Source organism: Mustela nigripes, chromosome 5, assembly GCF_022355385.1.
Source record: "Mustela nigripes isolate SB6536 chromosome 5, MUSNIG.SB6536, whole genome shotgun sequence".
NCBI lineage: Eukaryota > Metazoa > Chordata > Mammalia > Carnivora > Mustelidae > Mustela > Mustela nigripes.
The window spans coordinates 96,718,316-96,739,999 of NC_081561.1; the positions used below are offsets into that span (position 1 = coordinate 96,718,316).

At 38.9% G+C, this 21,684-nt stretch overlaps 1 protein-coding gene across 3 annotated transcripts in view; it reads right to left on the reverse strand.

The window, feature by feature from the left end:
* Nucleotides 1–1,110: 1,110 nt before the first annotated feature.
* Nucleotides 1,111–21,684, reverse strand: part of KATNA1 (katanin catalytic subunit A1) — a 38,368-nt gene continuing 17,794 nt past the window's right edge. For all 3 annotated transcript variants that reach the window (XM_059400923.1, XM_059400925.1, XM_059400926.1), the window contains 7 exons: nucleotides 9,884–10,005; nucleotides 8,353–8,458; nucleotides 7,319–7,477; nucleotides 4,075–4,201; nucleotides 3,444–3,578; nucleotides 2,789–2,915; nucleotides 1,111–1,472 (listed from right to left, as the gene is read on the reverse strand). In XM_059400923.1, coding sequence (XP_059256906.1) covers nucleotides 1,274–1,472; nucleotides 2,789–2,915; nucleotides 3,444–3,578; nucleotides 4,075–4,201; nucleotides 7,319–7,477; nucleotides 8,353–8,458; nucleotides 9,884–10,005 — 975 coding nt within the window. In that variant the 3' untranslated portion in view covers nucleotides 1,111–1,273. The remainder of the gene's footprint in view (nucleotides 1,473–2,788; nucleotides 2,916–3,443; nucleotides 3,579–4,074; nucleotides 4,202–7,318; nucleotides 7,478–8,352; nucleotides 8,459–9,883; nucleotides 10,006–21,684) is intronic.

The following is a 21,684-nucleotide window of genomic DNA, read 5'->3' on the forward strand; positions in this document are numbered from 1 at the left end:
AGTGACTGGTTTTTAAAACCACCTTAAATGGGTGGGGGGGGAATAAAACCCCTTTAGAGTTAGGCTAAATAGATATGTATGTATGGGGAAGGATAACAGGTAGGGAAATGAAGGAGTGAGATTTCATTTTGCCTAGCTTTTTTTAATAAGGAATAACAGCCCTGTGAAATATACTTTCTCATATTATAGAAGAATAAATAATAGCATGCGATTTGGTTTGATCCTAAAGTCACCCAGCTAGCGAACACCTGCTTTATGTCCTTCCTCACCTTGAGATGCTAGAGATTCTAGTTCTAACTGCAAATAATGACAGGGTCCTACTGTATCCATTAAGCATATAGGGACTCAAGTGAGGAGAACCATGCAGGAGTCTCTGTGGCCCACTGGAGAGTGTGATGTGGGATTTGCAGCAAGCAGAGTCCTGTCTGCCTTCCCTCCCTACCGGTAAGACCCAGGATCATGGCATGATGCTCTTTTCTATGTTTGGGATGATACAGTTATTTTTTAAAAAGTAATCCTAAATGGGTATCTTACCTATAAGATTTTAAACCATTAATTCCATTTATTAACCTACAACTGCACCATTAACTATTTTAATTATGCTTTGTATCCATGAGTGAATGGGTTCATGAGTTTCATTCATTAGAACACAGTGAGCAGCACGGGCTGACAAGCATCCGCTTGCCTACAGTGCATCCTCAAATGTGAGCAGAATAAAGTCAAGCAAGAGTGCGCGCGCGCGTGTGTGCATATATATATTTTTATTTTTCTAAGTGCATTATAAAATGAAAGGTCTTTAAAGCTCTCCCAGGAAGGGGAGGGAAGCTACTGTAACCCCAAGCAGGAAGGCACACCAGAGCCGTGGTTTGTGCATCAACTGGCTGCTTCTGTAAAAACGTTCGGGAATTTTCAGTTAGCTACTGGCATCCAAGGTGCTAGAGCTAGTCTTATTCCCTAGAAGGAATAGCAGCTGGACAATGGAAGAGAAGATGCTGTATTTGGAAGTGCATGTAAAGACACTTTTCCAAGCTAAGTAATCGCCCCTGTGCTGCAACACAACGTGGTCTGTGAAAGAGAAAATCGGGTAATGCTAAAGTAAAACACATGTGCTTGCAGCTTTAAAAAATTGCCTTTATTCACAATCATACTTTTTTTTTTTAAGTCTTACCATTATCAAAGTTTAAAAAAATATAGCACTCAGTGCAATGAAATACTACATTTAATTATTAATCAAACACTTAAGGCAGGTTTCTCACAGTTTACATGTGAGAATTTAGCATGATCCAAACTCAAATATCCACTTCTCATATCTTTCAATGTCTGCAGCAGAAACGGACTTAGAGACCTTTTTTAAAGCCATTTCAAAGTCCTCCATAGTTGTAGGCATGTGCATTTCCTCTCTTGAAAGATTTCTGATCTCTTCTGGCGTCAAACCTTCAATGCGCCTTCTCATTGCCATCAAAGATGCATCCCTAGGTTTTAAATTTAAAACAAAGTGTTATTTTGATTGAATAAAATCAAACAAAATCTTTTTTCTGTGAAAAGAAAATCTTTTTTTCTTTTGAACAGAAAATCTTTTCAGTAAGTGGTATTTTGTAATTACCCACTATACACACTTAGTACTGCATAGACTCTTATCAGAATATAAGGCCTGTTCTGAGACATTTTTTAGCTGTTAAATATTCCATGATGAATTAAGGATATTAATAAATTTAAATAACTGAAACTGAGTAGGAAGCCAAGAAAAAGTAAAAGGGTGTAATAAAGAAGCTAGCAATTGGGGCGCCTGGGTGGCTCAGTGGGTTAAGCCTCTGCCTTCAGCTCAGGTCATGATCTCAGGGTCCTGGGACTGAGCCCCACATTGGGCTCTCTGCTCAGCAGGGAGCTAGCTTTCCCCCTCTCTCTCTGCCTACATGTGATCTGTCAAATAAATAAATAAATAAAGTCTTTAAAAAAAAAAAAGCTAGCAATTGAATTTCATTTTATGTATCCAATAAAAGAAAGAATAAACATCAGAAAGACAGGAGAGAATCAGATGGCTGAAAAACTATTTTCTATACGGGTTAAAAAACTAAATGGTCAAGTTAGCGTGTTTCAGTTTTCCCTTCTTTATTAGTTTTGTCTTGTTTTTTGGCATTTTTTTGTTTTTAAAGAAGAAACTTTAGACTCAAGGACCTCTCCTTTCATCAAGTTTCAGCTTTAATAACAGCCACCATTTATGCAAAGGGACAGCACCCTACAGCTGCCTTCCATCCACACGTTCTCACCAATGCTCACAACAAGCCCGTGTGGTATACTTTACAGTGAGTACCTTGCTGATAAACATGGACTAATAAGACAAAACCTACTTCAATCAACTGGATTAGAGACTGTCTTTTTTCTTTTTTACTCCTGTTCCTGTCATATTTAAGACACCTGCACTGAAAAAATGGGATTTTACTCCCCTGGGGTATGCCCAATCCATTTCACACTTCTTAGGAAAAATACTGAAGAAGTACACCAACATTTTTTTAATCCAAGAAAATCACTCATTTTCTGTATTATACCAATTGTTCTAACATTAGCTTCCTGAACTTGTAGCTTTCAAAAGCACTGCAGACTATTCAATGACATGCAAGATACCCAAATTCTTACCAGCACCTTACCACAAACTTAATCCCAAACTCTTGTCTCTCACTAGAAATTCTAATGTGTGTTTTTATTCTTCACCCATTTTATTAATTCAGCATAAAAACTTCATAACAAAAGTTTATACCCACATACCCTATGCTTTCAAAATAATTCATACCTGCACACATTGGTAATGTCTGCACCTGAATAACCTTCCATATTTTCTGCTATGCTTGCAAGGTCAACATCATCGGCCAATTCCAGTTCACGTAGACTTATTCGTAACAGCTCCTCCCTGCCTTTTGCTAATGATGGAAACAAATTTAAAAATGTAAGCCTTCAACATAAATATACCGTTATTTTTTCTCAAATTTACTTTGTATGAGGAGTTGTTTTCCAATTCTTAGAGCTCATTTGCTTAAAAATTTAAGATTTAAAATTTTAATTTAAAATTTAAAATTTTCTGGTAGCAGGTGGCTCAGTCAGCTGAGTGTCTGCCTTCAGCTCAGATCACAGTCTTGGGGTCCTGGGACTGAGCCCCACACTGGACTCCCTGCTTGGCAGGGAATCTGCTTCTCCCTCTGCCTCTCCCCTGGCTTGTGCACTCGCTTGCTCTCTCTGTCTCAAATAAATTTTTTTTTTTTTTTTTTTAATTTTCTGGTACCAAGGCTTTCAGAAAAAAAAATTTCTGGTACCAGTTAATATAAGGAAAGACAATCTACATTTGTCTCTTTAAAGGAAATTAAATTAATTACTACCAAATTTTAAAATCTCTAAGCAAAATAACCTAAGAGTTAACATGAGCGTTCAGACAAGATTCAAATACAGATAACCTGATGGTAATGGAATATAGATTCTTTTTTCAAGACGTCGTCTTAATGCCTCATCAATATCCCAGGGAAAATTAGTAGCTGCCAGAACCATAACCATTTTGGAAGGGTCATCATTTTCAGAAGCACCTCCAACACCTAAAAAAAGGGAGAAGATAATGTAAAAAGACAGGAAGTCAGAGTATAGAAAATAAAGCTCAACTATTTAAAGATCATCACATATTTAGCACTAAATTGCAAGGTAGTGTAACTGTTAAGCCTCCCTAAGACTTCTAAAGCTAAATGGTACATATATGAATTTGCGGCCCAAGAAAAATGTTTTAATATGCAAAAAGTAGGACGCAAAATATTTAATCAAAAGACCTGCCCAGTTTAACTACATACCAATTTCTTGAAAGTTTTCAAAAACATACATATCCCTCAGGCAAATTTATTTACATTTATTTCAATTTCATGCTGAAATAAGAAATCCGAGCATATGCCCACGAGTGCTCTGTGAACAGCCATTATTTCTGGCATGTCTCCACAGTACAGTCGATCTCCAGGACCTCCTTGCCAGCCCTCTCTGGTCGGCAGGAGCTGTGTGGCTTAGCCCTAGGAGTAGAGCTTGGTCAACGCACAGACATACACCTACCATCCATCTGAACCAGCAGCTCGGCTTTCACCCGTCTGCTTGCTTCGTGCTCTTCAGAAGTCCCTCTGCGACTACAAATAGAATCAATCTCATCGATAAATATGGTGGCTGGAGAGTAAAATCGAGCCTAAATAAAGAAACCATGTAACATCAGGTCTTTATATCATTTAAAAAATAATCAGCAACAATTAGAAAAGAGCCCAGGAGCCCACCACACCACACATCTCTCTCTCGTCCCAGCACTGGGAGAAGATAAACTGGAGCAGCTAAAAGACAGCTTTGAATGGAAACTCATCCTAGACTTCAATTTGATATGGCAGTACTTTAATATTCATAAGTGATATAAATACAGAATTACCTTATTTGCTACAACAAGTCAACAGTGGTGGGAAAACATTTACAGATAGTGGTAAGTGTTCTACAGTTCTAGAAAAAAGTTGGTTACCAAGAATCAGTACCTTAAATAAAATCATAGATTCCTTCTAAGAAATCCTAATTAAATTGCCATTTTTCTTTTGACAATACATTAATTATCGTAACTAAAGTTCATAATCATTTTTAAAGATTTATTTTATAGTGAGAGCGCACGAGTGAGGGGAGGGACAGAGGGCGAAAGGAGGACAGCGAGGGAGAGAACAGACTCCCTCTGAGCCTGGAGCCCAGCGTGGGGCTCCATCTCACAACTCTTGAGTTCATGACCTGAGCCAAAATCGAGAGTCGATGCCTAACTGAATGAACCACCCAAGCACCTCCATAGTTATTATTATTTTTTTTTTTTAAAGATTTTATTTATTTATTTATTTGACAGACAGAGATCACAAGTAGGCAGAGAGGCAGAGAGAGAGAGAGGAGGAAGCAGGCCCCCTGCTGAGCAGAGAGCCCGATGTGGGCTCTATTCCAGGACCCTGGGATCATGACCTGAGCCGAAGGCAGCGGCTTTAACCCACTGAGCCACCCAGGCGCCCCCATAGTTATTATTTTTAAATGAAATATCCAATGAGGGCTAATTTCTCAGAGATTACCATAAAGATAATAAAAACAAGGCTTAAGGCACTGATGGCTATCAGAGCCACCACACAAAATCAAAGCCAACCCAGAGGTAAACAGGCAAAGGTCAAAAAGACATCCCCCCAAACATCTAAATTGTTAGATCCTGCTAGGCCTAAAAAGCTAAAGTAGATTCTGAAAATTCCTAACTGCATGATCCAATATATTATTCTTTTGGTTTAAACTCATTTGATTAGGTTTCTGGTACTTGAAAATGAAAGTTCTTGACAATCAACAAAAATTACACCATTAAGTTTTGGTTATGTGTTTGCTACCATGTCATGAGAAAAATCCTGGATTTTTCAGATAGTGGTAAGTGGCATTTGTATTTAAGTGGCATTTTTAAAAATACAGGCCTTGAAAAAGAGAAAAGAAAAGAACAAAAAAAGAACACTTGAAATATGTTTGCTTTGAGAGATTCAGGGCAGTGGGGCTGGGTCCTGGGGGAGAGGCAAGTCATCTACAGAGCAGACAAAAAAAAAGATATGAGAGGCAGTACTCTTCACTCCAGGAAAGAGTCTATATGATGAACAGGGGGGAAAAATTAAACCAGTTTTAATTTGAGTTTTAAATATGAGCCCTAATCAGAAGTCCCAAAGGCAGAAGCTCCAAACTGGCCAGTGACTCAGCCCCACTACTCAGCAGCAGGCAACTCAAAGTAGCAGATTCCAGAGAAGCAGGCACTTACTTAAAAATGGTTAACATCAGGGAAGCCAGTAAAAAATAAGCTGTTTGATAAGCCTTCATAACCCTCACTATAAAAAATAATGTAAATTGGGATTTTTTAAGAGGCTTCCCGGCACAGAAAAAAAATGGCTTTTTTTTTTTTTTTTTAATATAAACTCTCCATTAGAAAATATATCAAATAATCCTGAAACAGAACTGCTACTACCGATTAGCCCCTATGATTCAGGCTCTACAGTAAGCAATTCACAGGCATTATTAGCTCATTGTGCCATCCGAACATTACAGAGGCAGCTCCTGTGTTACAGTCATCCTCTTACAGATAAACTGAGGAGCAGCAAAGGAATTTGCCCAGAGTTAGCCAGCTAGGAAAGAGATGACACAGGTGGGATCTGAAGCCGGGCCACTGTACCCTACAGACTCCAAACTTAGCTGTTCATTCTATTTACGTTTTAGAATTTTTTTTAAAGGCTGCGTATGCTGGAATCCCGGCAATGTAATTCTCCTTCCCCTGAAGCAAAGGGCAAACTAATTTTTCAAACTCATCTAAGAGGCTCTCCACTACTACAGTATAAGCTACAGATTCCCCTACTACAGTATAAATTTCTGATAAACTATTAAGAACCTGTTGGAATTTGCATCCTGCCATATGAATTATCAAACTTGAAGGAGAATATGGGAATTCAAACAGGGAGAAACCTTTACAGAAAATGGATAACCTTAAACCTTAAGCGTTTTCATTTACTTGTTTTGTTTTATTCTGAGTCTAGGAAGTATGATCTAGTGTCATATTAACACAGTCCTCTAAGGGGTTGTCCCCAGTGAAGTCTTTAAAGTTAAGCATGCAAGTTCCTGTCCATATAATAAGCATAACTCTGTCCTGATACACGTAACTACACTATTTCTTAAATGAGGCAAGACTGAAATAATCAGTGAAGCTTAACAGAGTCAGAAGTCTAAAAAGCTGTTGAATTTAATCCACTCTACTATGAACTTGTTAAATTATAATTCCTTCTACTGATACTCAGATTAGTGGGAGCTGAAGAAGGGAAAAAAAGAAACTCAAATAAGAAAAGGAGAAACAATCCAAAGTCTGGATCATTAAACTTTAAGGTATTTAGCATAGTTAATAGACTGCAGAGATCTAACTTCCATAACGACTTGATTTTCACCATCTCATGTTACTGTTACAACACTGCACTTATCATATTATAAATAAGCCTACTGATTTAAAAAACAATAATTTCAAACGCCTAGAATAGATTAGGAAGGCAGATCCCATAATGTGAGCATGTCCATAAGCCAACAGAGATGGCTCTTCCTCTGGAGTAAAGGAGACACAGAAAAACTCCAGTTACTCATGTGATTCGTGGGTTCTAGCTTTGAGGGCAGGGGAATCACACTCTGGGCACAGTATCATCCAGCCCAGCTATTCTACACACTGGAGATAGTTACGACTCACTTCCATCCCTTTTAGAGGTAAAGAATCGTTAGAGCAGTCTCAAACATTCACCATTTCGAAGAGAAGACGAACAAGCTTCTCAGACTCCCCTCTGTATTTGGAAGTCAGAGTTGACGAAGACACATTGAAGAACGTTGTCTTGCATTCCGTAGCTACTGCCTTAGCAAGGAGGGTCTTTCCTGTGCCAGGTGGGCCAACCATCAACACTCCCTGTTGGGGAAAATAATAACGTAACTGAAAGATTTACCTGCCACTGTTCTAATTCACAAGAATTCCATTACTAAGAATTAATTTTCAACTAACATAAAATATTAAGAAAAACAAAAATAAGCAAAAGGATACTTTATCACCAAGTTATTTTTTTCATTACAAAAGGTAACTACATTATTAAAAATGTGGAACTCAAATGAGAAAAATACAATGTTATAATACTGACATTGTAATAATTACACCCTAACACAGGTACCAATAGTATTTGGATACATTTCCTGCTAGTCTTTAGATCAAACAAACTGGTTTGTTGTTGTTGTTGTTACATAGTTGTACTCAAAGAATGTCCAGAATTTTGTAGCTCGCTTATCATTTAATATTTCAAGAATTTTTAATAAGTACAGAGTTAGCCATGACCACATTTTCTATGTCCAATAAAGTTTTTTTCAGTCTCTTTTCAGGTCAACTCATGACTTTTTAAAAAAGTATCCATTCAATACAGACAGATAGGTCTCAATTTCTTAAGGACAACAGCAAGAAGTAGAGGATACAAGTTCTGTAGCAGATACACCCAATGGAGTAGTTCTGCATTAGGCAACTTGTTCATATTTGCAAATATGAGCTCATTCTAAATCAACTTTCCAAAGATCACACTGTACCTATTTCTTACTCTAGGAACCTTGCAATAGCTTTTGGTCTAAACAAAATATGGAGTTACATATCATTTACTTCAAAATTTTCCTTAAAAAATAAATAAATAAAATTTGCCTTACTTATTCTTTCCCCTCACTTCCCTGCATAAGATAAATACTGGTTTTCTACAGCAAAGTACTTGCCGTTCACTTTGACAACACTATTAACAGTAATAAACTTACTTTCCATGGTCTCCTAATGCCCTTAAAGAATTCTGGCATCCACATTGGTAACACCACAGCTTCCTTCAGCAACTTTTTAGCTTCTACTAAATCAGCGATATCATCCCTGAAAGAGGATATATTTTATCAACACCCTCTTAGATCACATATTTAGCTGTAGGCACTCTTGAAAAACACAGAAGCACCGTTTTCCACAGCTGCCAGACTGCGAAGCCCCGTGCCTGGCACAAGTGAACTCGCACACAGGGAGGAGGCCTGCCACACCAGCCAGCATGCAGCACAACCTGAATCTTCAATTCCTGGCAATAATGATTTCCAACTTGGTGAATGACACCACTGGTCTACAGGCCCACTCTTAAATATTTATTATGCCATCTCATTTTAAATTCCTGCCCTGTGATGCTCATTTTCATAAACTCCATGATTTAGAAACAATGAGCCCATTAAAAAGGGGGGGGTGCTCAGACAGCTAACCGTCTGCCTTTAGCTCAGGGTCCTGGGATGGAGCCCCACATCGGGCTCTCAGCTCAGCGGGAAGCCTGCTTCTCCCTCTCCCACTCCCCCTGCTTGTGATCCTTCTCTCGCTGTGTCTCTGTCAAATAAATAAGTAAAATCTTTTTTAAAAAGTAAGAATAAAAAGGGTGTAAAGCAGAGACAAGGCTCCAATATTGCTGCTTTGCCCCCAACCCTATTAAAATGTAGACACCAAGGATAAAGAGTATCACAGAGACTACTATGAAGTTACCACCAACCACCAGAAAACTCTTACTGCTACTACTATTACTGGTACATGTGGCATTTTCATGAAAATACATGTTTACTATATAAATACTAAATATCAAAAAATATTTTAAAAATGTCCCCCAAGTCATACCTAAAAATCATTAAGATTTTAATGAAAAATACATAGCAGAATGTACCTAATTTTGTGGGAAAGAGGGCCTTTTATTTTTTTTAATTTAATTTTTTTTGAAAGGGAGCTTTTAGAACTGTGTGATAATTACATTTCTTTGATTAGATACAGTAAGTCAAGCTGAGAACCACTGCTCAAAGTCACAGAAAATAAAAGCAGCATGCATGGGATAAACCTATAGATAACAAGCAACAGTGGGGCATCTGGTTGGCTCAGTGGCTAGAGCACTGCAACTCCTGATCTGCGTAGGGGTTGAGTTTAAGTCCCACTTGGGCACAGAGCTTACATAGGAACAAAAAAACAAAAGCAAACAACACACATGCCTAAGAATCCGTGCCATTTCAGCATCAGAGGATGTCCCAAAAAGAAGAGATGTCTGTGATATAAATTATGAGATTTTTTTATTTAATAGAAACTTAATTATCGTTTGTTATTTTATTAAATAAAGATCTCAGACAAAAATCTGGTATAGCCGGAACCACTGGGTTTACATTGCAGGCACTCTCACTCCAGCCTCAAGGGCTGATGATCTTCAGTGCACGTAATGAAAGTAATGGTTCCCTTTACTTTTCCGAAAAGCATTATCAGCACCAGTTATCTTGCTGTTCTATAACTTACCATCGAACATTGGGATTCTGAGAAATTATATCTCTTTCCAAAGCTTCCACTAAGTCCTTATCATATCCGGTACTATCAAATTTACTTGTCTCTGGTTCAGTAACTGCAGCAGGTGATTTGTTCTACATTGGGAGAAGAACATAAGAACTTCTGATTGACTCAAAAATGATACTCAGAAACAAAGACTGGACTCCAGTGATATTTTTAAAAGAGCTAATATAATAGTACAAGTAACAAGAGAATCCAAGACTATTAAGTCATCCTCTACACCAACATCAGTTTCATACTCAATTTTTACTTTTACATTAAAAGTATGATGAAAGGGGACGCCTGGGTGGCTCAGTTGGTTAAGCGGCTGCCTTTGGCTCAGGTCATGATCCCAGCATCCTGGGATCAAGTCCTACATCGGGCTCCTTGCTCGGCGGGAAGCCTGCTTCTCCCTCTGCCTCTGCTGCCACTCTGCCTGCCTGTGCTCTCTCTCTCTCTCTCTGGCAAATAAATAAATAAAATCTTTTTTTAAAAATATTTTATTTATTTATTTGACAGAGAGAGATCATAAGCAGGCAGAGAGGCAGGCAGAGAGAGAGAGAAGGAAGCAGGCTCCCGGCCGAGCAGAGAGCCCGACGCAGGGCTTGATCCCAGGACCCTGAGATCACGACCTGAGCCGAAGGCAGCGACTCAACCCACCAAGCCACCCAGGCGCCCCTAAATAAATAAAATCTTAAAAAAAAAAAAATTAAAAAGTATGGGGCTGCCTGGGTGGCTCAGTGGGTTAAGCCTCTGCCTTCACCTCAGGTCATGATCTCAGGGTCCTGGGATCAAGTCCTGCATCAGGCTCTCTGCTTAGCAGAGAGCCTGCTTCCTCCTCCCTCCCTCTCTCTCTCTCTCTCTCTGCTTGCCTCTCTGCCTACTTGTGATCTCTCTCTGTCAAATAAATAAAATCTTTAAAAAAAAAAAAGTATGATGAAAGTGTTCAAGAAAAACAAAAATAATATGCATATGAATTGGTGAAAATCAAAAAAGTCAACACTAAGATGAACTGTTAAAGACAGATGGCTTATGTAGTTAAGATTACAGCTTGCTTTTTTTTTTTTTTAGATTTTATTTATTTCTTTGGCAGAGACAGATCACAAGTAGGCAGAGAGGCAGGCAGAGAGAGAGGGGAAAGCAGGCTCCCTGCCGAGCAGAGAGCCCAACGCGGGGCTCGATTCCAGGACCCTGAGATCATGACCTGAGCCGAAGGCAGAGGCTTTAACCCACTGAGCCACCCAGGCGCCCATTGCTTTTTTTTTTTTAAGATGTAATTTATTTATTTGAGAGCGAGAATGAGCTTGTGCATGTGAGCTGGGCAGGAAGCAGAGGGAAAGGCAAAAAATCTCAAGCAGGGACGCCTAGGTGGCTCAGTTGGTTAAGCAGCTGCCTTCGGCTCAGGTCATGATCCTGGCGTCCTGGGATCGAGTCCCACATCGGGCTCCTTGCTCCATGGGGAGCCTGCTTCTCCCTCTGACTCTGCCTGCCACTCTGTCTGCCTGTGCTCACTCTCGCTCTCTCTCTCTGACTAAATAAATTAAAAAAAAAAAAAAAAATCTTAAAAAAAAAAAAAAATCTCAAGCAAACTCCATGCTGAGCGCGAAGCCCCATGTAAGTCTCCATCTCACAATCCTGAGGTCACGACTAGAGCCAAAACCAAAAGTTGGATGCTAGACAGACTGAGCCACACAGGTGCCCCATCGATGGCTCACTCTTAACCACCTGCTTGGCCTTCATCAATGCTCCTACAACTTTGCTTTCCTCTGTTCCCACCCTGCTCCAAGACAGACACCATCCCCAGGAGCGATTCCTGCCCACCCTCCACGACTGCAGCCCACAGGGCCCCAGCTCCTAGGCCATGTACTGAAGTACTCCAGGGCACAATGGCAAGCTCACAGAGCACTGCAAGATATTTTACATTTTTTAGTGAAACCCAGCATTTTCTGTTGAACTCTGCGTGAAATACCAGCTCCCTCTCTGTCTCTAGATTAAAACTGCTACATTCCTTTCAGTGATGCCATATTTTTGTCAGGCTGAGTTTCTGGCAGTTTCTGTGATAAGAGAAATAGTGGGAGAAAATCAGGGTGAAAGAGGCATTAGAGTGAAATATCTACTCTGCCTCTGAAGTCTGAGAAACTGAGCAGCGCCCAAAGTTATCTGAACTGAACTTCTGCACCGGTGTATGGGTATTCTTTTTGTCCTTGAGGGGCTGTGAAAACATCAGAGACACTCATGAATTTTTTAAGACAAGAAAATTTATGACGCGCTGCCTTACTGTGAACAGTCATTTACTTGGTCTTGTACAAGAATTCTTACCGTCTCATTAACATTGTTTTGCCCATATGTGCTTTCTCTGTCAGCAGTGCTATTTAAAGTCAGTATTAACATCTAAGCTTAACCAATATTTATATATTCAAAGGTCTTAACACTAGATGGTCAAAAAAGTGTCTTACAATACACATATTCACTATCCAATACAAACATACAAAATTCAAGGAAGGTATTGTGCAGTCTTTAGAAGGCTGGGGCTAGGGGGCGCCTGGGTGGCTCAGTGGGTTAAGCCGCTGCCTTCGGTTCAGGTCATGATCTCAGGGTCCTGGGATCAAGCCCCACATCGGGCTCTCTGCTCAGCAGGTAGCCTGCTTCCCTTCCTCTCTCTCTGCCCGCCTCTCTGCCTACTTATGATCTCTCACTGTCAAATAAATAAATAAAATATTTAAAAAAAAAAAAAAAAAAAAAAAGAAGAAGGCTGGGGCTCCTGGCTGGCTCAGACAGAAAAGCATGAGACTCTTGATCTCAGGGTTGTGAGTTCAAGCCCCACGTTGGGTACAGACATCACTAAAACAATAAAATAAAATAAACTTTAAAAAACAAATAAATAAGGGGCACTCGGGTGGCTCAGTTAGTTAAGCATCTGCCTTAGGCTCAGGTCATGATCCCAGGGGCTCACTGCTCGGTGAGGAGCCTGCTTCCCCCTTCCCCTCTGCCTGCCACTTTTGCCTACTTGTTCTCTCTCTCTCTCAAATAAATAAATTTTTAAAAAACATAAAATAAAATAAAAAATTACAAAATAAAGAAAAGAGAAGATGGTTATCTTTTAGGATTTATGCAGTTGCTGTTCATTCACAAATATTTACCAAGAACTCATTCTGTGCTAGCGGCTGTGGGGGACAGAAAGAAGACACTGTCCTTGATTACTGGGAACTCACACTGTGAGCCTAGGAAGACACAGATAGAAAAGCACTTTCTAGTTGTTTTCTTTCCTCCCACAGAACACAGCGCTGGTGGGATGTCTGCAGACAAAGCAAAAATGAATTTAAGCTAGGCAGAAAGGAGAAACAAATAATAGGTCACCAAAGGGAGATATGGAATTTGAAGTGCTGATGTTTTTGATAGGATTTTATTTCATTAGCCAAAATAGTACAGTTTCCTTTAAGCACATTATTGATTTAATAACTTGCTCTGAGTAAAAATGCTACAAATTACTAGTAGGTGAAAGGGAGCAGGAGAGGGGCTAAAAAGAACACAGTGTTCTTTCTGATGCTTAAATAAAACTGAAGATGAACCAGTTACCCAGGATTTAAATACTCAGGTTTAAAACCAGTTATTATGGGACGCCTGGGTGGTTCAGTTGCTTAAGCCACTGCCTTCAGCCTAGGTCATGTTCCCAGGGTCCTGGGATCGAGTCCCACATCGGGCTCCTTGCTAGGCAGGGAGCCTGCTTCTCTAGCTGCCTCTGCCTGCCACTCTGTCTGCTTGTGTGTACTCTCTCTCTCTCTGACAACTAAATAAAAAATCTTAAAAAAAAAAAAAAAAAAACCAGTTATTATAAAAGCTGGCAACCAGTTATTATATACACACAAAATCCAAATCCACTATCTCAATTAAAATAATTTAAAGTGACAGCTAGACTTTAACTCACAGGAAAACAGAGTGCTATGGAGAACTAAAAATCCTGGCATTAGACATTTAACAAAGACAGGACTTTGAAAAGTATAGAGAAAGGAAGGCCAACCAGGGAATCTATACAAGGTGGTGCACCTTCTAGGTTTTCTTTCTCTTTCATAAATCCGGACTCAAGGTCAAAGAAGCCAAAAACCCAGAAATGCCATGGACACACAAAAACCCAACAAAAGCTTGCTCTCTCTAGCCAGAGGACCAAGAAAGAAGGAGGCTAGCAAGACGGAACTTCCAGACAACACTCTAGTCAAAAGCACCTCAGGAAAGGCCGGATCCCAGACCTAGCCAGGCAAGCAAAAGCCAGGTAGAGAGCCTAGGCTTCCACCCTTGGGAAGCTGGAATGAGGTACTCTACACCTCCATTAGGGTATAACAGAGGCCAATTAGGGAGCTGGAATTTTCATCCCTGCCAATCAATGACAGGACTCCCACTCAGTAAGCAGAGATTACAGAGGAAGTGTGTGACCCACCCGGAAGTAACGGGGCACTGGGGTGATGTCAGAGGAAGACCTGCAGACTTTAGACAGGTCACTCCCACCACAATGTTACTGGAGTTCACACGGACAACTTCCGTCATGGCTCAGTGGTAATGGAAGACCCTTTCCCCCATTCAGTTGTCAACAGAAACTGGGTGGGACTTCTACTTTCATCTGATTGTGACCCCTCCCCCCATTTCCCTGATAAAGCAGTGTCAGAAAAAGTCAGGTAAAACAGTAGGTGTAAATAACACCTACAATCTCATAACATAATATGAAAATGTCCAGGTTGCAATCTAAAATCACTTGTTATATAAAGAACTGTAAAAGATCTCAAACTTAACGAAAAGACAATCAACACATGCCAAGATAGAATTTCCTGACAGATTTGAAAACCACCATGAATTTAAAATGCTTCTAATGAGCAATTATGAGCAAATCTGAAACAAACCAACAAAACAGAAAACTTCAGAAAGAAATAGAAGACCCCAAATTAATCCATTGAGAGTAATAAGCAAAACAACACCTTGCCTATAGGGAAAAACTATTCAAATGAGAGAAATTTCTCCTCAGTAAAGGAGGCCAGAAGGAGTTGGCACAAAACTGTTCAAGAAAAAGAACTGTTAATACAGAATCCTCTACCCAGCCTTCAGGGAATGGAAGGGTAATCAAAACATTCTTAGATGAAGGAAAAATAAGAGAATTTGTTGCCAAAAGACCAACCCTAAAAAACAAACAAACAAACAAATGGTTAAAAGTTGTTCTCTAAACAGAAAAGAAACAATGTAAAAAAGACCCTTGGAAGGATGAAAGGACACAGTAAGTAAATATAGGGGTAAGTAAAACAGGCCTTCTTTCTCCTTTTGAGTTTTCTAATTTATTTAACAGTTGAAGCAAAACTTTAACACTGTGTGATGAGGCTAGATCTAAATGAGGGAGAGGAAATATTTAAAAACAATTATAATTGGGAGAGGATAAAGGGATATAAAGAGAAATAAGATTTCTATACTTTATTCAAAGTGGTAAAATGACAGTATCAATCAGCCAGTACAAGTTTTGTACACGTGATATCTAGATTAACCACTGAAAAAGCTAACAAAAAGGGATATACTCAAAACCATTATGGAATATCAAAATGTAATTCTAAAAAATATTCAAGTAACCCCCACGAAAAGGCCAGAAAAAGAACACAGAATAAAAAACAAAACAAAAACCACATCAGAAAACCAAAAATAAAACAGCAGACTTGAAATCCAACATAACAAAATACATTAATCATAAATGGCCTATACACACCAACTAAAAGAAATAAGTGGAATAAATTAAAAACATGACTCAAGTATCTGCAATCATCAAGAAACTTGTCCAAATACAAAGATACAGGTAGGGTGAATGTAAAAGAATGGAAAAAGGTTTAACGTGCAAACATTAATCAAAGAAAAATAGGCATGGCTATATTAATATCAGACAAAGTCAATTTCAAAGAAAAAACCAAAGCCAAAAACCAAAACACAACACCTTCCAGAGACAGAGAGGTATATTACATAATGATCCACAAGTGACTCCACCTAGAAAACAAAGCAATCCTAAATGTGAACGCACCGAATAACAAAGCCACAATATATGAAGCAAAAGCCCAGAGAAGTGAACAAATTGGCAAACCTTTACATATAGCTGGAGATGTCAACAACTCATCTCTCAACAACTGACAGAACAACCAGAAAGAAGATCAGCAAGGATACAGAAAAACTGAACAGCACCATCATCCAGCAGAATTTAACTGATATTAACAGAAAGTTCCACCCAACAAGGGCAAAATACACATTATTTTCAAGTACTCATAGAACATATTTCAAGTATTCACAGAACATATACCAAGACAGACCATATTCAGGGCCATACAACAAACTTCAACAACTTTAAAATAATTGACATCATACAGAATATATTCTCTAAGCACAAAGGATTCAAACTAGAAACTTATTGATAACAGAGAAGTAACACAATCTCTGGACTATCAGAAACTACGTAACACACTTTTAAATTGTGGGGTCAAAGATAAAGTCTCAAAAAATTTTTTTAAGTACATTGAATTAAAAGCTGAGTACTGAGAGGGAAATTTACAGCACTAAGTGCATAGATTAGGGAATAAGTCTTAATAATCTAAACTCCCATCTAAAAATGTACAGTAGAACATCAGAAAACCAAATTATAAAAATAAACTCAAAAGCAAGGAGAAAAAAGGAAGTAGCAGTGATAAGAGCAAAGGCCAATGAAATGAAAAACAAAGAAACACAGGGAAAAATCAATAAAACAAAGAACTGGGGCACCTGGGTGGCTCAGTCATTAAGCATTTGCCTTTGGCTCAGGTCATGATCTCAGGGTCCTAGAGCCCCACATCAGGCTCCCTGCTCAACGAGAAGCCTCCTTCTCCCTCACCCACTCCCCCTGCCTGTGTTCCCTCTCACTGTGTCTCAGTCAAATAAATAAAATCTTAAAAACAAACAAACAAACAAACAAACAAAAACTAGTTCTTTGAAAAGGTGAATGAAACTGACAAATTTCTAGCAGCACTGAAAATGAAAAAAACAGAAAACACCAATTATCAATGTCAAAAATGACCTAGACTTACAGATACCAAAATAATAAAATGGAATCTAACAAAAAACAGTACATACATAAATCTGTTAATTTAGACAGAGGGATTATGTCTTGAAAAACCAACTACCACAACTCACAACTCAAATATGAAAAGATTATTTGAACAGCCTTACAACTACTGAGGAAATTGAATTCATAATTTTAAAACCAAAAAAGAAACATCCAAACCTAGATGTTTCACTGGACAATTTTCTCAAACATCTAAACAAGAATGACTAATCTGATACAGTCTCTTTCAGAAAACAGAAGGAACAATTCTCAATTCATCCTTTTTGAAAAAGGTATGAAAGCAATTCAATAAAATACAGCCTTTTCAACAAATGATGCTGGAGAAATTGCACAGGTACAACAGGCAAAAAGTGATCCTCAACCTAAGTCCACAACTTACACAAAAATCAACTCACAGGGACGCCTGGGTGGCTCAGCTGGTTAAGCGGCTGCCTTCAGCTCAGGTCATGATCCCAGCGTCCTGGGATCGAGTCCCACATCGGGCTCCTTGCTTGGCAGGGAGCCTGCTTCTTCCTCTGCTTCTAGCCTGCCACTCTGTCTGCCTGTGCTTGCGCTCTGTATCTCTGTCTCTCTCTAACAAATAAATAAAAAAATCTAAAAAAAAAAAAAAAAAAAATCAACTCACAACAGACCATGGGCTTAAATGTAAAACATAAAATTATAAAACTTTTAGAAAAAAATAGAAAATTTTCAGGATCTAGGGCTAGGCAAAGAGTTAAAAACTTGACATCATATGGTACAATTATTTATAAATGGAACACTGGACTTCATCAAAATTAAAACCTTTTGCCTTATAAAAGATCCAGTAAAAAGGATTTAAAAAAGACAAGTTGCACACTGAAAGAAAAAGTTTTCAAAACACATATAAACAAAGGGCTAGTACCTAGAATATATAAAGAACTCTCAAACCCCAATAAAAGAATGGACAACTCATTCTGACAATGGACAACAAACTTTAAGGGAGAGCACTGAAGAGCAGCACTCTGTGCTGTTTTCCTTTCCTCTAGTCCTCTGGACAGCTACTATTTAGAAGAGCAGACCAAGTCAATACAGAAAGATTGTTAGAATGTACTTATTACTGAAAAGAACAGATTATGATTCCACTTGTGCCCCCCCCCAAAAAAACATGCATATGGAAAAGGATATACCATGGGATAAACAGATCTCAGGAGGGATAGGAATGTGAGTTTGAGGGGTTTTTTTACTTAATTCTATTTTTGATTTTCTAAAATGAATATGTTATAAAAGATTTTAAATAGGATAAAAATCTATTCACCTTCTATGGCTCAATGGTTTTATTTTTTTTCCATAAAGTTTTCTGACTACTACCAACTTCTGAGAATTCTGTTCTTTTTAGTCATTAGTTACTACCACTGTTAAGCAACTAATTATGCTATAATTACTTGAAATATATTAATCTGGTCTCCCCAAGTATAGTTGCTCAACAATGGGTACATATACTCAAGACACACCAGCTGACTTGGAGGGAAAACCCATTTTGTTTTTGTTTTTGTTTTTTTAAAGATTTTATTTATTTATTTGACAGAGAGAAATCACAAGTATTTGGAGAGGCAGGCAGAGAGAGAGAGAGGAGGAAGCAGGCTCCCTGCTGAGCAGAGAGCCCCATGCGGGACTCGATCCCAGGACCCTGAGATCATGACCTGAGCCAAAGGCAGCGGCTTAACCCACTGAGCCACCCAGGCGCCCACCCATTTTGTTTTTTAAAAGATTTTATTTGTCAGAGAGAAAACAGCAGGCAAAGGAAGAGGGAGAAGCAGACTCTCTCCTTGGCAGGGAGCCCGATGAGGGGCTCGATCCCAGGACCCTGGGATCATGACCTGAGCCAAAGGCAGACGCTTGCTTACCCCACTGAGACACCCAGGCACCCCAGGGAGAAAACCTATTTTATATATTTGTTCTCTGCTGTCCCATACCCCGTGCTCAAAGTCCTGAGGATTTTAGCAGTTAAGTGAAGCCTACACTCAGCAGAGATACAGATAAGACCGCCTCTTACTGCAGCTAATCTTACGTTTATTTAGTATACTTTCTTTTCCTACTCTTGGTTGAAATAGCAGAGAACCAAAGAGTGGTGGAAACACTATACGTTTAAAAACTGACGGTTAGACTACTTTCACTGATAAACAAGAACTTTTTTCTTAAGTGAGTTTCCTTTTAGGGGATTTATTTTTGTCTTGCTTTTAACCCACAATTTCTACCTTTGCTTTTATATCCATTAAGGACCATTTTAAATACAGTCACCAACATCTGAAACATCTCATTTAATTTTTGAAAAAAGGCAATGGCAAAACTGTCTAAACCAACAGCAAATACAGGAAAATCTCAGTTACCTGGAATGTGTGGGAAATAGTAAAAGCTGACACTCAAGAAGTATGTGCTGGGAGCCAGAAAAAGCTACACACTTACCCTACGAAAACTCTAGGAGACAGGTGTTAAAATAATTCTATATAAGAGGAAATAAAACTTAGAAAGACTAAATAGCTTATAGTAACACAGCCAGAAAGAGCAGAGTTGGTGCTTCAACACAGGTCTACCTGTATCTAAAGCCCATGCTCTTAATTACCATGCTGTAGTTTTGAAAAGCTTTATGTTTTCGTGCCTTCCCAGCAAGATCATATTAATTTAATCTCTCTTGGATAACTGATTTGTTGAAAATTATTGTGCCAGAAAATGAGGAGGTACTCAGAGAACGATGAGTACATGTAAAAAAGAGATAGGATCTAGCTTCCAAGGTCACACTCCTCATATTAAGCATCAAAAAGATAGCAACATGATAATTCACCGAACCAAATAATCCATGACTGCATACTGATAAAATTGAATAAAGAGAAAGAGATGAAATTTTTCCTTATGGTAGGATACCAATTAATGTTTCTTTCTTTCTTTTTCTTTTTTAAATTTATTTGACAGAGAGAGATCACAAGTAGGCAGAGAGGCAGGCAGAGAGAGGGGGGCAGGAGGAAGCAGGCTCCCTGCTGAGCAGAGAACGGGGCTCAATCAAAGGACCCTGGGACCACAACCCAAGCCAAAGGCAGAGGCTTCACCTACTGAGCCACCCAGGCGCTCCAGGATACCAATAAATGTAGAAGAAATAACAGCATTAGAAAATCATGATTTTTCAATAATTACAGGAACAACATTTAGGCAGGCATCACTGGATGCTAAAACAAGTAGATGAAATTTTGATGAGAAATACGATATTTACATAGTCTCAAGGTATCTCCCCCCAAATTACTGTAAAGGGAAAAAAGAGTAACTTTATAGTGGAGAGCCTAGGCAGACCCCACCCTAACGAAGAACTCTAATTTATCACAAGTAACAGAACAAATAAACATCCTGTGTCTCCTTATTATACACTGTAAAGAACAAAACTTTTCTTCAATGGTATTCCTGTCAAAAATGCACACCCCTCATCTAATCGCGAAGAAACATCGGAAAACAGTCCAAACTGAGACACATTCTACAAAACTTCTGGGCTGTCCTCTTCAAAAACAACGGCCAAAAAAAAAAAAAAGAGAAAAGCTGAGAAAGATTTTCTTTATCAAAGAGACTACAGGGGGCGCCTGGGTGGCTCAGTGGGTTAAGCCGCTGCCTTCGGCTCAGGTCATGATCTCAGAGTCCTGGGATCGAGTCCCGCATGGGGCTCTCTGCTCAGCAGAGAGCCTGCTTCCCTCTCTCTCTCTCTGCCTGCCTCTCCATCTACTTGTGATTTCTCTCTGTCAAATAAACAATAAAATAAAATCTTTAAAAAAAAAGTGATACACATTGACTATGAAAATTTAACTTGACACAATAAAGTAATATACAAAACAAAAAATGAAAATAATCTGTATTTTCCACCCCAAATAACCACTTAAGATAGTATTTCAAACTCTGACCAACAGAAATAATTAGAGAGTTTAGGGAATTTTTTTAAATTAAAACATTTTTGGGGCACCTGGGTGGCTCAGTGGGTTAAAGCCTCTGCCTTCGGCTCAGGTCATGATCCCAGGGTCCTGGGATTAAGCCCCGTATCAGGTTCTCTGCTTGGCAGGGAGCCTGCTTCCCCCTCTCTCTCTGCCTTCCTCTCTGCCTACTTGTGATCTCTCTCTGTGTCAAATAAATAAATGAAATCTTTAAGAAAATTTAAAAAAAAACCTTCTTGGTGAGACTAAATGATAGCATGGGGAAACAAAAGTTTCTTGAGCAAATCAAAATCAAAATTTGTTATTTAGTTAGTACATTAAAATATATCTTCTTATTTGAGGAATTTCTGCCTTTGACAATGTTCCTTGTGTTCTAAATGTATCAACAGCTAGAAATTATTTACTGTAGCATTCTCTTTAAGCATTAAAATTGTGCATAATATAACACCTGAAATATACTTTTGTTGTATTGTAAGTTTTAAGATAATATAGTGGATTTGCTAAGAGAAATTTCAACTATATATGACAGTAGAATTTAGCAAAATGTCTAAATCTTTTTTTTTTTTTAAAGATTTTATTTATTTATTTGACAGAGAGAGATCACAAGTAGGCAGTGGGCAGAGAGGCAGGCAGAGAGAGAGAGGAGGAAGCAGGCTTCCCGCTGAGCAGAGAGCCGGATGCGGGGCTCGATCCCAGGACCCTGGGATCATGACCTGAGCCGAAGGCAGAGGCTTAACCCACTG